Below are 14585 nucleotides of genomic sequence, written 5' to 3'. Positions count from 1 at the left end.
ATCCAAATTTGGAGGCTATTTATCCAATCAGAGCATGCCTAATAAGAGGTTAGCGCGAACAGGTCCCGGATAAGAAAGCGTGACAAAAAGGTTTCGAAGTTTTCTTTATTTAGGTTAAATAATGAAATGATGAAAAGAGCCATGAAGTCAATGTTTTTTTAACTTTTCAGCTCGAATTTTATGTTAATCTGAATAAGAACTTTGATACAAAGTAAAGTAAATTTATTGTGTAGATTATATATATTACTGCTAACTTGAGAAAAAATAATGCTGTCCCTCTGATATTATTGACGACAAGCATTGATTGAAGAGGACATTTCTTGTCGAGAAAAAAACACGAAACTGCCCACAATGCAAAAAGGGATAAATCTTAAGAATTATTGCGTGACTTTGTGGAGAAGGAGGGAAACTGGATCGACTGTATAAATTCCCACGTGACTTCCTGTTCCTTCTCTCCGCCATATTGAATTTCGTGAACAAAAGTTCGGTCAACGTGGCCTCCTTCAATTTGTAATTTTTTACAAGTTGTAAGAACTCTGCTTTGCAGTTTTCCTTTTATCCTGAGCCTTTAACACTCACGGATAAGATGAAGCTACAAGAGAGCGGCTTCCAAGTGCCATCTTTTCTGCCTCGGTTATCGTACGAGAAGCAGGACACCTTACTTAAACTTCTCATATTGTCCATTTGTGCTGTTTTGTGTGAGTACGAAGATTGGTCATGCAGTACGGTTTACCTAGTTGTGCAGTTTATTGGCTGTTGTTAGATCCTCGATCGAATATTGTATAGGGGTCATGTTATGGGAAAATATTGTAGAATTACTTTATTCAAATGGTACACGACTGTTATTGTTACGCTGGCTGAGTTTATGTAAGCTTAAAAAATTCAGACTCGACAGTCAGTCATTACCTGAAGCCGAACCGATCGCAAGATTGAATGTGTTTGTCTGATTGTCAAAATCTAAATTATCGAGATATTATTTCAGTCATAAACCACGGAAGGTATCATGGAAATTTCACTCATGATCGTTCGATAATCAAGAAATTGGTCTAACTTGAAATGTGATTTGTTGTGCTCCTGTGTTCATGATTTTTTTTCTTCATGTCCACAGCATTCTCCACAAGGTTGTTCTCTGTGTTGCGGTTTGAAAGTGTTATTCACGAATTTGATCCGTAAGCTTTTTTTCAATAATCTTTTCGTAACTACTCATTCACGAAACAAAGAAGTAGTAGATACAGTGAGGTGATTGTTTGCTTAGCTGCAATTGTAGGGGGTTTTGTCCTCATAACCGTGATGTTTATGCGTCTTTAGTATTATTACATTAATTTTGAGAAAAAAGTTTAAATCCTGAATAATTTCTTTTAGAGAATACTGGTTTTTTATTTCCAGGCAATTGAAAAAATGTATAAAATGTATAAAAATGATTCTTTTCATTAATGTGGATAATTTTTATTCTTATTGTTTTCCATTTCTTCATTTGTAACATATGCGTCATTTGTATGTGCTGTTTTTTTGTTCATGACTAGCCTTTTACAAATTTTGGACTGGATCTTTTTTATTAAACTTAAACTGAGAAGGGTCTGTAGGATCTGATTGATTTTATAGACAAGAATGTCTGGGCTTAATAAATAATTGCTGCTCTTGTTTTGCAGTTATTTTAATTATAGAACCACACGGTTTTTAGCTGAGGAAGGATTTTACAAATTTCACAACTGGTTTGATGACAGAGCATGGTATCCACTGGGTAGAATAATTGGTGGCACTATATATCCAGGTGATATGGCCTATCAAAATGTTATCTCTTTTGTTTCCACATTCCATCAGACACATCACATTTAGTAGACAAAGGTGCCTTTAAATATCTAGAAGATTTAATGAACAGATTTATTTTAATTCTCGCAGGGCTCATGGTAACATCGGCCGTCTTGTATCACTTCATGAATTTCTTTCATGTCACAATTGACATCAGAAATGTTTGTGTTTTTCTGGCTCCTTTGTTTTCTTCATTGACCACCCTGGTCACTTATCATTTGACTAAAGAACTCAAGGTATGTAGTTCTACTGTGTATAGCTGGCCTGTCATTTTTGCTTTCCATTTGTCTTACTATTGTTTATTAACACTACTAAGTCATTTTTTTTTTCAGCATATCTTGCTCAAACATTTAAATGACATGATTTTCCTTTATACTTAGAAATGTTCTATGTCACATCAAAATTAAGTTTGCCATTTAGAGTTGGGAATTAGGAAGATGTCTTTTCCAATGATTTCAGTTTTTTTCTTTTAAAGGAAAGGATAAAAAACTTGCAATGTTTGAGTTTACTTTTTATTGGGTCAGCACCTACTGCTTTTTTTTTTAGCTATCTCTTCAAGAGTTTAATTGATATTTGTATTTACTGACAGGATGCTGGGGCAGGATTAGTAGCAGCAGCTATGATCTCCATTGTTCCAGGTACAATGGTTTCTGTTGTGCTTTTTAAAGAAACTTCTAAACTTTGGGATCACTTAAAAATCAAAGAAACATCACAGAACTTTTTTTTTTTCATTTTGATAATTGTTTTAATTGTTTTCTTTTCAGGTTACATTTCTCGATCAGTTGCTGGGTCATATGATAATGAAGGTATTGCCATCTTTTGCATGCTGCTTACTTATGCATTGTGGATTAAGTCTGTGAAGACTGGCTCACTGTTCTGGTCAACCATGTGTGCTTTGGCTTACTTCTACATGGTGAGTGAATTAAATGCAACTTTTATAATAATCATTTATCTCCTCACTTCATTATTAATGTGTAATAAAGGAAGTTTATGTGTGTGAAGTCAAGTCACTTACTTGTTTCTGGAAACAAAGTCATAGAACCTACAACAGGTTATATCATTAATTATCACAACACAGTAGATTGAGCTTTTGTTTTGAATTTCTATTTTTCAGGTTTCCTCTTGGGGCGGCTATGTGTTTCTTATCAACTTGATTCCTCTCCATGTTTTGGCTCTGATGATCACTGGCAGGTTTTCACACAGGATCTATGTTGCTTACTGTGCAGTAAGTACTTTCAGTAATGTATAGCAATGTCCTTAAGGAATATCACATTCAAATGGCCATTATCATATATTCCAAGGTTGTATGAAAATTTAGTCCTCTTAGGGAGCACCATTTTCAGGTGACTTATTGTAACAATCTTTGACCCTCATGTTTATCTGGAGTCAAAAATTAAACATTTACACTCTGAATCTTCATTGTTTGCCTGTCATGACATTCTCCACTTCCAACCCCTTCCTTGCAGTTTTTATTTATTTACATCAGAATTTTCATGTTATGAAAGTGATCATTGTATTGTATTTTCCAATTTCAGGTTTACTGTTTGGGAACCATTTTGTCCATGCAGATCTCATTTGTTGGATTTCAGCCTGTACAATCCAGTGAGCACATGGCGGTAAGTATTTTTTGGTTATGTTTTCTTTTATCTGCGCTGACATTCACCTTTAATTCCACATATTTTTGCTCTTTACATGCAGGCCTTTGGTGTGTTTGGTCTGTGCCAGATCCATGCCTTTGTGGACTATGTTCGTGCACGTATGCCTAAAGAACACTTTCAACTGTTGTTCAAGAGTGTTGTGCTTGTTGCAGCAGTCGGTGTCTCAACTGTTGGTGGCATACTCACTTTCACTGGTAAAATCTCTCCCTGGACTGGCAGGTTTTACTCCTTGTTGGATCCATCTTATGCAAAGAACAACATTCCCATCATTGCCTCAGTTTCTGAACATCAACCTACAACATGGTCATCATTTTACTTTGATTTGCAACTCATGGTGTTCATGTTTCCTGTTGGACTCTACTATTGCTTCTTCAAACTCACTGATGCCAACATCTTTATCATAATGTATGGAGTTACAAGCATCTACTTTGCCGTAAGTGGAGACATCCTGACACGTACAATAAGATATTTAGATATATTTGTTATCAGCTTATCTGTAAGGAATCATAGATGTATGTCTATTTGATATTGCTCATGCAATTCGAACTCTTTAAAATTTCACTGGATACACCCAGCCTGTGAACAGTATGGTCAAACCTTCCTGTGAGTGTGCTTGTCAAGGTTTGTGTCTTTACTTAATTTTCATTGTTTTTCACTGAGTTTTTCTCAATATCCCTTGTGTTTTATTTTGGTTTTTTTTTTCAGGGAGTTATGGTTCGTCTAATGTTGGTGTTGGCTCCAGTAGCTTGCATTCTCTCAGGAATTAGTGTATCTACAATCCTCACAACATACATGAAGGTAAATACAGTGAATGCCCAAAATAGCATGCAGCACTTAAATTTTTCTTCTTTTTGTTTTGTTTTGTTTTGTTTTGTTTTGTTTTGTTTTTTTTTAACTTTGAATCATTTTGTTGTGTTAAGTATTTGAAAGCTTTCCACATTTATTCTACTTCTTCTCGTTATCAAGAATTTAGATGTTTCCCGCCGTGACCGTAAAACTGCAAAGAAAACCGACCCAACATATCCAATCAAGAATGAAGTGGCTACAGCAATGGTGGGCCTCATGTCTTTACTACTCATCACCTACACATTCCATTGTACTTGGGTCACATCAGAAGCTTATTCTTCACCGTCAATTGTACTCTCAGCCAAACAACATGACGGCTCCCGAGTTATCTTTGATGACTTCCGAGAGGCTTACTACTGGCTCAGACAAAACACTCCAGAGGTAGTTTACCTTTCAGTTTGTTGTCAATTGGATAACCATAGTAGCAAATAGGGTTTGATTGTGTCATGGTATTGCTGGTATTAAAACAGCAACTTATATTTTGTAATACTGTTATTGTGTTTATTTCAGGATTCTAAGGTGATGTCTTGGTGGGATTACGGTTATCAGATCACTGCTATGGCCAATAGAACTATATTAGTAGACAATAATACATGGAACAACACACACATCTCCAGGGTGGGGCAGGTATGTTCAAAATACTCTTATGGCCAATAGAACTATACTAGTAGACAATAACACATGGAACAACGCATGCCTCTTCAGGGTGGGGCAGTTATGTTCAAAACACTCCTATAGCCAATCCAACAATAATGCATGGAACAACACACACATCTCCAGGGTGGGGCAGGTATGTAAATATCCCAGTCCATATCTAGTACCTATAATCCTGTTGAGCGTGGTTTGTAGGTCTCGCTTGTGGACGACATCAATGCCTTCAATTAAGTTTGTGAACTGATGTCCTTGTATGCTCATCATTTGGTCTGTCTGTTGAAGGCAACACTTAAACCTTGATCTTGAACTGATGCCAGGTTAGGTTTAAATGGTGAACTTTTCATGAGCTGAATCTCGTACTTTGATTTAAATAATTGAAAACAATGACTGAGCTGTTCTTCCTAGTTGGCTTATCCAGGAATTTAGAGTTCAGAATGGCTTTGTTCTGGCTCTGAACTTTCTATGTGCCAAACCTTATCTATGATTATTGTTATTAAAACATATTTAGAAACACAAATCCTGCACTCTTTTTCAGGGAAAGGGCTTTGATGGCTAATTGAGTTTAGTTTCTGAAACAACAGCCTTTCTTTTTGAGGTTGGGGTGGTCCAAATTCGAATCTAGTCCAGCCTATGAAAAGTTGGGCATCCTAACAGGGCCTTGGTTTTCAAGTGGTAGCCTCATTTGTGAGGGCATCTAGTTAATGTAAAGTGATCAGTTAAACTATTGTGGAACATTGCAGGCCATGGCATCAAGTGAGGACAGAGCATATGAGATCATGAGAGAACTGGATGTGAATTATGTGTTGGTTATTTTTGGTGGTTTGACTGGATATGCATCAGATGGTAAGGGTGCAGATAATGATTTGTCTTTACAACAAAATCCCCTTAGTTTTCATCCATTGAGTGCTATGAGAATTCTAAAATTTATTTCATTCCTTTTTGGCATCAGTTTGGCCCTGCTTGGATATGTTGTACACTCTTCAAACAACTGGATCCTGATAAGTGATTGTGGGATGTTTTTTTGTGTCTTAGATATCAACAAGTTCCTGTGGATGGTCCGTATTGGAGGCAGCACTGAGAAAGGTCGGCACATCAAGGAACATGATTACTATACACCTGCTGGAGAGTTCCGTATTGACAGGGGTGGTTCCCAGGTCTTGCTCAACTGTCTTATGTACAAGATGTGTTACTACCGGTTTGGTTCTGTTTACACGGAGCAGGGTAAGTACCTACCCACCCACCCCTCCCTCTCTAATGCAAAGCTTGACTGTATTATGTATGTTAGTTTGGTTGAATCAACTGAGTTGTGAAAGTAACTTGACCACCATAAAGAGTTTCTAGAGCATTAGCCCTTCATCATTTGCTCTGGCAAAGTTCTAATGCTTGAAACGTCAGCTTTATAAACTATTTGTGATTGTCAACTCAGTCAATAAAACCAAATTTATCTCATAATACGCTCACCACTGCAGCTCCACAATTAATTTAGACACTTGGCCCATTTATTCATTTTAATTGCTATGTGACCTGAGTTAGACCCTAACTGCTGTTTACATTCATCTTGTTGACTTTTTTATTTGCTTAGGAAAACCCACTGGTTACGATCGTGTGCGTAATGCGGAGATCGGAAACAAGGTATGTCAGTCTCTAGCTTCAGTATTAAAACTGTGCACGATAATTTCTCAGCCGTGACTGTTATAGGTTGTATACCATGTCTGATTTATGTAACATGCAACCAATCATGCAAACATATCTTATACATCACTGGACTGTAATAAAGCACAGCACCTAATGTATAACTGTCAGGTACAACCATAAAACTCCATGACTTGTACAAATCAATTTTTTGTTGTTGTTGTTGTTTTTGTTTTTTTTTTGCTTGTAGGAATTCGAGCTGGATGTGTTAGAGGAAGCTTACACCACTGAACACTGGCTTGTTAGAATCTACAAAGTAAAAGATCTTGAAAACAGAGGTTCTTAGAATTCACAAGCTCACGTTTTTTAAATCCAAGTATTGCATTAGATACTAATGCCCATGTATGTCAAGGTTGTTAGTTGTTAGACAATTTCAAGCAACAAGTGAATAAAATTACAATTCCAAGTTTCATTAGTCGTTAAATCTATTTGAGGCTTTGTTTATATGAGGTAATTGATTCTTTGTATATTTGCTTCTTTTCTGGAAGTTTCTCAAAGCGTTCCCCAGTAAAAGCGTTATCTTTCCGCAGTAAACTTGCCCTATACTACCATCTCGCCAGGAGGCTTGGAAAATCCACTATAATAGAACACCTGCAGAGCTTCACGCGATTTTATATTATCAGGGTGTTCGTCAGTGACATAAGAATGGAAGGGTACCAATGAACTCCTTTTAAGGAATCTTTCCCGGCCACTCAGGTAACCAAACGATTAAGCTGGTCAGTTTTTTCCAGGCTCTGTTCAGCAGGTCAGCTGTTCTGATCGGTGCCATAACTAAATGTGCAGCATCATGAGAAGGCCAGTGTGCATAACACGATACCAATACGCCATCAACAAATAAAGTGCCTTGCCTTGTTAAGGGGGCATACACACCTTTCATTGTCATATGTGTAATTTGTGTAACTGTGTCGAAAATTGGGCCGCTTCCATTCAGTATAAGTAAATCTCCCATTTTAATTTCTGAGGCAAAAACAGCGGATATAAATGACGTATTTGTTTCCTTTCTGAAAATCAGATGATGTGCGGACAACTTAATGCTGTTTCTGTCTTGGTTTGAGGTTGTAAAATTGTGCCTCAGCATCGATTTCCTTATGCAGAAAAGTAATAACCTCGCTGAACTTGCTCTCTCCATTAGTTCCCAGCGTCTGCACTTTGTCCCCGACTTTCAAATGACTCATAGGGATGCTCGCACCAGACTCCATCGTCACTTGAGAAATGGCGGGGAAACACAGGCGGCGCGGCTGTACACGGATTGGACGAGAAGACAATTCTGGAAAGTAGCCAATTATTAATGGTCACTAAATCATACTGATAAACCGAGAAATGATTAGAAAATTTAGTTTCACACAAACCATAATCCCAAATCTGTAAACAAAGTTGGCTCCAGATTTGCCGACTCCATCTTCACAGTCCACTGATGAACCGTCCCGTCCGAAGGTTTTCTCGCCCCCGGGACCACTCCAACATTCCGTGTAGTACTGGATTCCAAAGACTTTGAAGCCTCTCTCTCGGGCTTTCTCAGCACATGCTATCACGGTCTTGTTAACATCTTTGCGATCGATAGTGCCTCGGAAGTTTGCAATAAGTTCCGGAAGAGGTCGTGGTTTTACGTAAGAGTCTCGGTAGCAGCCTACAGGGGGTGTTGTCCAAGAGCTTGCTACAAATTAAGAACCCTAACTTAAAGGTGTAAATTAACCGTTCAAAGGATTGGAAGAACAGATTTAAAAAAAAATGAAAAAAAAGATGTAAATGCCAGTCGCGACGAAAACTTACAATGATTGGATGTGGAAGGGGCAGTTGTTGTTGTTAAATTTTCTTGAGCTTGGGTGGAATTACCCATGGTAACTGAGGCAATCGTGGTAACATCCTCGGTTCCATGCGGCCATGGAAGCGGAGTGACGACAAGGTCCAGGGAACTAGTGCTAGGCCTTGTGGTGCTGATGTTCTGAGCGGCTGAAACAGGCCACGGTACATTACATCAAGGGAGAAAAAAATGTATGAAACTACCTGGCAGGGCAGTGGTATACCTTACAATCGCGGCTCCGGAAATAAACTGATCTCAGAGTTGAGATCACTTATGTAATGCACCGTCTTCAGAGAGTTAGGCGTTAGTACATTGCTAACACGCAGAAGAGTTCCTCTGATCAGAGCGAGTTTCACCAGAGTATAGACAGTAAACCGGGACTGCTCTGGTTTTGCCTTACTCTCCTCTTTAATTGATCTAGAAGCAGTATTCCTGTCTCCACCAACCAGATGTAAAATGAAAACCTATCGCAAATATTTGGTGTTTCCCGTGCCGATGTTATCTTTGCTTGTTTTTACACCGAATTCTTAGGGGGTTCCATGGGATGTTATCTTTTTCTCTGGATTGGCCAGAGGTTACTTTGATTTGGACCTCTCAATCGAAAAATGTACTGTATAGCCTATGAAAAATATGGGCTACGTAATTCTTACAAATACTCACCTGCGTTCCATGGCACCAAATGGATGAGGAACAAAACACTAAGACAATTGTAACTATTCATTTGATTCCCGTTCATCCAAGTTTGATAAAAAGGACCGCCGACTGAATTAAAACAGACATATTAAATATCATTTACTGTAAGACTCAAGTAAGAGATTTCCCTATAAAAGCCCAAGAACGCGGATCACGATTTCTCTTTGACTAATTTAACCACTTTCCCAAGTCTTTGTTGAAGAGGAAAAAAAAACAGATTAACGACTGAGTGATTCAGTCAAATTTGGGACACTAATACCTCTTCCATCCAGAGTATCTAGAAACCGTATCTTATTATTATTACTACGGTGATCTGCCATCTCCTTTTCAAATGACAATACTTCGTCCGTAACTCACACTGTTGTTTGGCCTAAAGATATCAGACGTACTTACCTTAAGTGTTATCTCCACTAAATGTCGACAACTCTCCTGACAATGGAAGCTGTGACTCCTCTCTCAGCATGTGGCAAATTATCTATTTGTTCACGCCTGTTGCGCGCACTTCTGATTTGACTGACGCTTTCATAAGTATATATTGTAACCAATATATTACCAATAATTTATATTCATTTCACCGAAAGCTCCTCTTTCAAAAAATTCTGCGGTCTAATTAAAACCAATTCTAATTTATTTCGTACTATCGAATGTTCTAATAGTCTACAGTAAAACCTAAAGCCTTTGTTCTTAAATTATTCACATACATATCATGTAAAACGAGACGATTTAAAAAAACAATCAATTTGAAAGAAGTTGTGATTTCAAGTCGATCTTCCAAATCGTTGTTGAAAGAGGTTTATAGGAAAAACTTCTTAATATATCGTTGATGAGCTTTTTTTTGTCGCCTTAACCCATTGTAAAGGGAGCGAAGAACTAGGGGAAAGGAACTCGTTCAAATGCTTGACGCGATCTAGATGAAAGTGGTACTTTTAGTTGGGGGGGGGGGGGGGGGTAGAAATGGAAGAGGAAGCTATGCTCTATTTTTCAACTCTTCAAAACGTTTTGTATTGAACGATGCATTATTCCCTGAGCACAAGAAGGTGACAATACTCGTTCAAAACATTTCTTTTTAAATAAATTTAAATTGATTCCAAACAGACTTGATAATTTGCGGTCTGTGCTATTCAAGCCTATGAGGATAAGAGATGGCGAACATACTGAGATTTAAGAGCAGTAGTGCAAGAAAACCGTAAGAGAGTTCACAATAACGTCGACACAAACAGCATCACCGTCAGTCTTTAAGAGCACTATCTCACAACGCTATGGGTGCTAACAGCTTTAATTCATTCCACAACACTTTAACTTACAAGATGGCTCCATTTTTCAAATCCAAAATTAGTCAAACATTTACTTCACGAACAGTCCACTCAGATATAGAGGCGTCTAAAAATAGACCAGGTACTACCCATTGATCAGTCCAACTTGTTTACCAATTCATTTGTATACATTTTATAGCTGAACTTTAGTTTACAGAACAAGGAAAGGTTTGAGCTTGCTCACATCCACTGAGAAAACTAAACAGAATAAAAACTAATGAAGGACTATGAAAGTCAAATTTTCCCAACGCAAGTATTCAACGCTCCTGGCCTTCATTAAAAATCTCAAGCTCTTCTGCGTTAATAGTAAGTAACCAAGGTGACTATCAAACCAAGCTTAACCTTCATTTATATTTGAGTGAACTATATCCCAGATCGCTATCAATATAAAAGGAACTGAACATCAAGTATCTCAAGTCTTAATCAAAAGCTTATGTAAACAGAGTAACTTAATTAAAACTGAGAGTTTTGCAGATCTTCTTTATGACCTATCCAAGCCTTAGTGATGAAGGAAACTTTGAATTCAAAATTCTTTTGTTATCCTAAAGAAGTTCAATTTATCATCAGACATTTCACACACAGCTAAACAGTACATCACTGTATCACTGTGTATGCTACCACTTGTATCAATTGTAAATTAAAAAACAAAAACAAAAAGCAGTATTGAACATGAATAAAAAGGTGATGTTGAACAATAGTTTTTTAATTTATTTATCTACAACAGATTAGCTTTAATAACTCCCTTAACCCTTTAGCTCTCATGAGTGATTAAGACAGAATTTCTCTTTACAATATTCATACAATATCTTGCAGAAAAGTACTGAGAATAAAGAAAAATACCAACTAGGGGATTAAAACTTGATCCAATACCAAACTCTTCAAACTAACATCCCAAGAACTGTATGGCAGACAGTAAGGAGAATTACAAATGAGATCTTGGGAGTTAAAGGGTTAATATAAATTGTGAAGCAAAACAGTGAGAATATAACACATGTATTGTTCAAATTACTTCACAAGTATTAATAGTGTCAATTTTCTCAGTGAAAACCCAAATTTAACTGTAATTTTACAAAGCTGCAGTGGATGTCTGCTCCAAAGCATGGGTTGTTTAATGTCCAAAGTCCCTGTCTGGGAGCAAGACTGGGGCTAGCAAAGTCCAGAGATAAAGAGCAAGACATGCCCAGCTGGAGCTGATTTTGACCCACACAGTGGCCCAGTTACTAGTCAGGGTGGTAAAGTCAGAACCCTCTGGGCTGAGAAAAAAAATACAGAAATATAAATCAATGGAGTGAACAGTCTGGCTTTTAGCTGAAAAAAGAGGAATCAAAAGAAAAATGATTGAACTCATCCTTAGACAGGGTATTGAAGTCATTGCCTTTTTTTTAGTAAAATATCATTAACAGAGAAATGACAAACTACATAACTGTGTTATGGCTATAGCAATGAAGTCAGAACCGTCAGGACTGAACAAACATTACAGGAAAAATGAAGAGATAATAAACAATGTAACTGATGGAGGTATTAACCTTAGTTACAGAAAAAAAAGAGAGAAAAGCTCACAGATTCATAATGTAAACAAATTACATGGTGTACATACCTGTACCAGTTGGTAAGTGTCATCATAATATACAGTGAGGCCAAGGTGAAGGTCAAGTGAAAGAAACTGTAGTTATAAGTCACAGCTGTGCTCTCATCATCATAAACACGCTGGATTTTCACCCTGTTTTCATCATTTGTAGCATGTCCACTCTCCGCATCTTATGAGAAAATAGAAGGAAATAAGAAAAGGTAGAGAATTTCAATCAAAAAAGAACCTGAGGGACTTAGAGAAAAGGTGGAAACAGAACAGCTCACAAACCTGATGGAAAGGAAAAAAACAGCTCACAACCTAGCTGAGGATACCACTAATTTGATGTGTAGGCATCTCAGCCTTGTTGTTGTGTCTATGAACTAAAGTTACATTCATTTACAAATGATTAATTCTGAAATAAACTCCTATATATGTCTAGAGTCGATTCAGCCTTCTAAAAGCTGTCATTAAAAACAATCCACTATGCTTAATTTTTATTTCCACACAGCAAACAAAAGAAAAATATGGCTCAGCACCAACCTTGAGAGTAATCTGGAAGAAGTGTCTCCTAAAAAGATTGATATAAAGAAAGTAATCAAAATATTATCCAGATCTGATGACAATGAGTTAATCATCAGTTAATCATTCCATTTTTGTGAGACCTTTGTTTCATACAACAAGGCATTCTCTGTTTTCAAGATTCTGCCATTCTGCTGTTCCACCACTCCTTCTTTCCATGAACAGGGTCTCCTTGTAAATTGAAAGATCATCTTTTGCAGCTTGCTTGCTTCCCAAATGTGGCAGCTCTTTTGAGCACAAGTCAGTAATTCAAACAGTAAAATGCCCCCATTTCACAGAAACGAACATTCCTCAACTTTTCCATGATGAGCAGATCATTTATGCAAGCAAAGTTTTGATTTAAATTAAGGGTCAGTGGATGCCACTGTGATAATTTGAGATGATTGTACTCAAATGATTGTCCTTATATCTTCAGATCTACTAGAACTAATTTCGCTGATTCAAAATGGTACAAATTGCTCTCTCTTCTGAGGAAAAAAAAAGGATTTCCTGCACTGTCTACATGATGTGCCAAATCCAACCTCTCGAGATAAGTTCTGCAAGCGAAGAAAAGTATTTGTCCAGCAAAATTTGTAAGGCAAGCCTCTACCAAATGATTGTGAAGAATGTTTCTTGTCTTCTGTTTACCTTCTATAGTGTGACATCAACAACTGACCAAAAAAGTAGAACCTGGCGTCTTTTGGCATAAAATAATGTGTTTCACACGGCACTCCCCTTTCTTTGATACCTCCAAAACAAACAACTAGTGACATCAGATCAAATCATAAGAAGTTTGGAATTCTATTCATTAGTGTCACTTGCATCAGCCTTGCAATAAACATAAGATTATGTACGCTTTGCCTCTCTAGGGGAGATACCAAGCGTGGCCAAAATAACTCAATTAAAGCTACCAGAAGACCCACAAGAAACTCCATGCTGCTACTGGCTGTGTCGAGAAGGGGCTTGAGCTGGTGTTTGTAAACTAAAAAAACCAATCAAACAAAAAGTTACAAAATTCAATATCTTTTGATTAACAAAGTGAACTACAACCAATCTTTCCAAGCAAACAGGACTAAGAAAAACACTAAATAAATGATTCCTTGTCACATTTAAATATCAGGGTTATACTAACCTTATAATTGCAAAGGAACAAAACTAACAAGTATGATAAAACAATTAATATAAATTACCTTGTTCTGCGTTAGGAAATTGTTGAATCAGAGCCTTCCCTCATCAACTCTCACCAAATAGACAATTTGAGCTCACAATCTACATATTAATCATAAGTCATGAGTAAACTTCCTTACATACCAGCGGTACACAAACATCAACAAGACTATCCGCACTGCAGCAATGACTGTCCTCCATTGCCGAACCAGGTGGCCAGATTATCACTGGAGATAATGTGAACCACTTGGGTTACAGCATGCCATGTAGGGAAAACAACAAAGCACAATACATGTAACAACATGAATTACAACAGAAGATCAAGTGGTAGCCTCGAACCTGGCTGTGTCCATTATAGCGATTGTGCTAATAGTGTCACGGGGGGAAACAAAAACTGATTGTTAAATACAAGTTTATTGATATCATCTAGCAAACATGTGTGGCATCATATGTATTGTTAGTTAAGGTCACGCTCAGGAAGATGGTTACATGTACTAGCCAAGAAGAGTAGATCCAAATAGAATTGTTGAGAGATTTATCAAGTAGCACCAGACCAAGGTTCAGTGGACATGCCAGACCAAGGTCAGATACAGAGTGTACAAAGTAATAACGGCTGCCTGTAACAGACCAGAACGGGGTGTGACCTGGTACCGAAACAAAAATTGCAAATCAAATGATAAGACTGTGGGTATAACATTAAACATTGGATGGAAACCAATTCTGCTAAGAAAGGACTTTTCTTGATGTCTTCCCACATGATTAAAATAGATGGAAAAAAAAATCAATCCGTTTTGGATACAATACCTACCAGTTACAAGTATATT

At 37.3% G+C, this 14585-nt stretch overlaps 3 protein-coding genes across 4 annotated transcripts; 1 reads left to right on the top strand and 2 right to left on the bottom strand.

Moving 5' to 3' along the window:
* The first annotated feature begins 461 nt into the window (after positions 1-461).
* On the top strand, positions 462-7071 carry LOC131778207 (dolichyl-diphosphooligosaccharide--protein glycosyltransferase subunit STT3A). Its single transcript, XM_059094588.2, has 16 exons — positions 462-698; positions 1109-1169; positions 1650-1771; positions 1900-2045; positions 2399-2447; positions 2574-2722; positions 2924-3034; positions 3345-3425; positions 3508-3900; positions 4173-4265; positions 4434-4694; positions 4824-4940; positions 5708-5810; positions 6000-6188; positions 6550-6599; positions 6850-7071. The coding sequence occupies exons 1-16, from the start codon at positions 587-589 to the stop codon at positions 6943-6945; spliced, it is 2133 nt and encodes a 710-aa protein (XP_058950571.1). The 5' UTR covers positions 462-586; the 3' UTR covers positions 6946-7071.
* Positions 7037-9262, bottom strand: LOC131778208 (protein hedgehog-like). Its single transcript, XM_066167155.1, is given in 6 exon segments — positions 7037-7350; positions 7353-7699; positions 7701-7933; positions 8015-8313; positions 8430-8609; positions 9121-9262. Coding segments are annotated over 6 exon segments (1215 nt in total). The 5' UTR covers positions 9197-9262; the 3' UTR covers positions 7037-7270.
* Positions 9263-10411: 1149 nt separating this feature from the next.
* Positions 10412-13539, bottom strand: LOC136281314 (probable serine incorporator). Of its 2 annotated transcripts, XM_066167771.1 has the most exons (5): positions 13526-13539; positions 12577-12606; positions 12064-12223; positions 11535-11719; positions 10412-11502 (listed from the first exon to the last, which is right to left on the bottom strand). In XM_066167771.1, the coding sequence occupies exons 1-4, from the start codon at positions 13527-13529 to the stop codon at positions 11575-11577; spliced, it is 339 nt and encodes a 112-aa protein (XP_066023868.1). In that variant the 5' UTR covers positions 13530-13539; the 3' UTR covers positions 10412-11502; positions 11535-11574. The 2 variants fall into 2 exon arrangements, with proteins under 2 accessions (XP_066023868.1, XP_066023867.1); XM_066167770.1 differs by having other exon boundaries at positions 10412-11719.
* Positions 13540-14585: the final 1046 nt, after the last annotated feature.

This window comes from Pocillopora verrucosa, chromosome 5 (genome assembly GCF_036669915.1).
Source record: "Pocillopora verrucosa isolate sample1 chromosome 5, ASM3666991v2, whole genome shotgun sequence".
In the NCBI taxonomy this organism is placed as follows: Eukaryota; Metazoa; Cnidaria; class Anthozoa; order Scleractinia; family Pocilloporidae; genus Pocillopora; species Pocillopora verrucosa.
The sequence above is the reverse complement of the archived record's forward strand: the minus strand, read 5'-3'. Positions and strand labels throughout refer to the sequence as shown.

What these genes read in the sequence shown, in the direction of transcription:
- LOC131778207 (XM_059094588.2), top strand. Translation starts at nt 587, where the DNA reads ATGAAGCTACAAGAGAGCGGCTTCCAAGTGCCATCTTTTCTGCCTCGG. An exon ending in GTTATTCACGAATTTGATCC is followed by an intron (nt 1,170 to 1,649) that starts GTAAGCTTTTTT and finishes CTTGTTTTGCAG; the next exon opens with TTATTTTAATTATAGAACCA. An exon ending in CTTTGGCTTACTTCTACATG is followed by an intron (nt 2,723 to 2,923) that starts GTGAGTGAATTA and finishes TCTATTTTTCAG; the next exon opens with GTTTCCTCTTGGGGCGGCTA.
- LOC136281314 (XM_066167770.1), bottom strand. An exon ending in TCTTCCAGATTACTCTCAAG is followed by an intron (nt 12,224 to 12,576) that starts GTTGGTGCTGAG and finishes TTTTCTCATAAG; the next exon opens with ATGCGGAGAGTGGACATGCT. An exon ending in ACACTTACCAACTGGTACAG is followed by an intron (nt 11,720 to 12,063) that starts GTATGTACACCA and finishes TTTTTTTCTCAG; the next exon opens with CCCAGAGGGTTCTGACTTTA.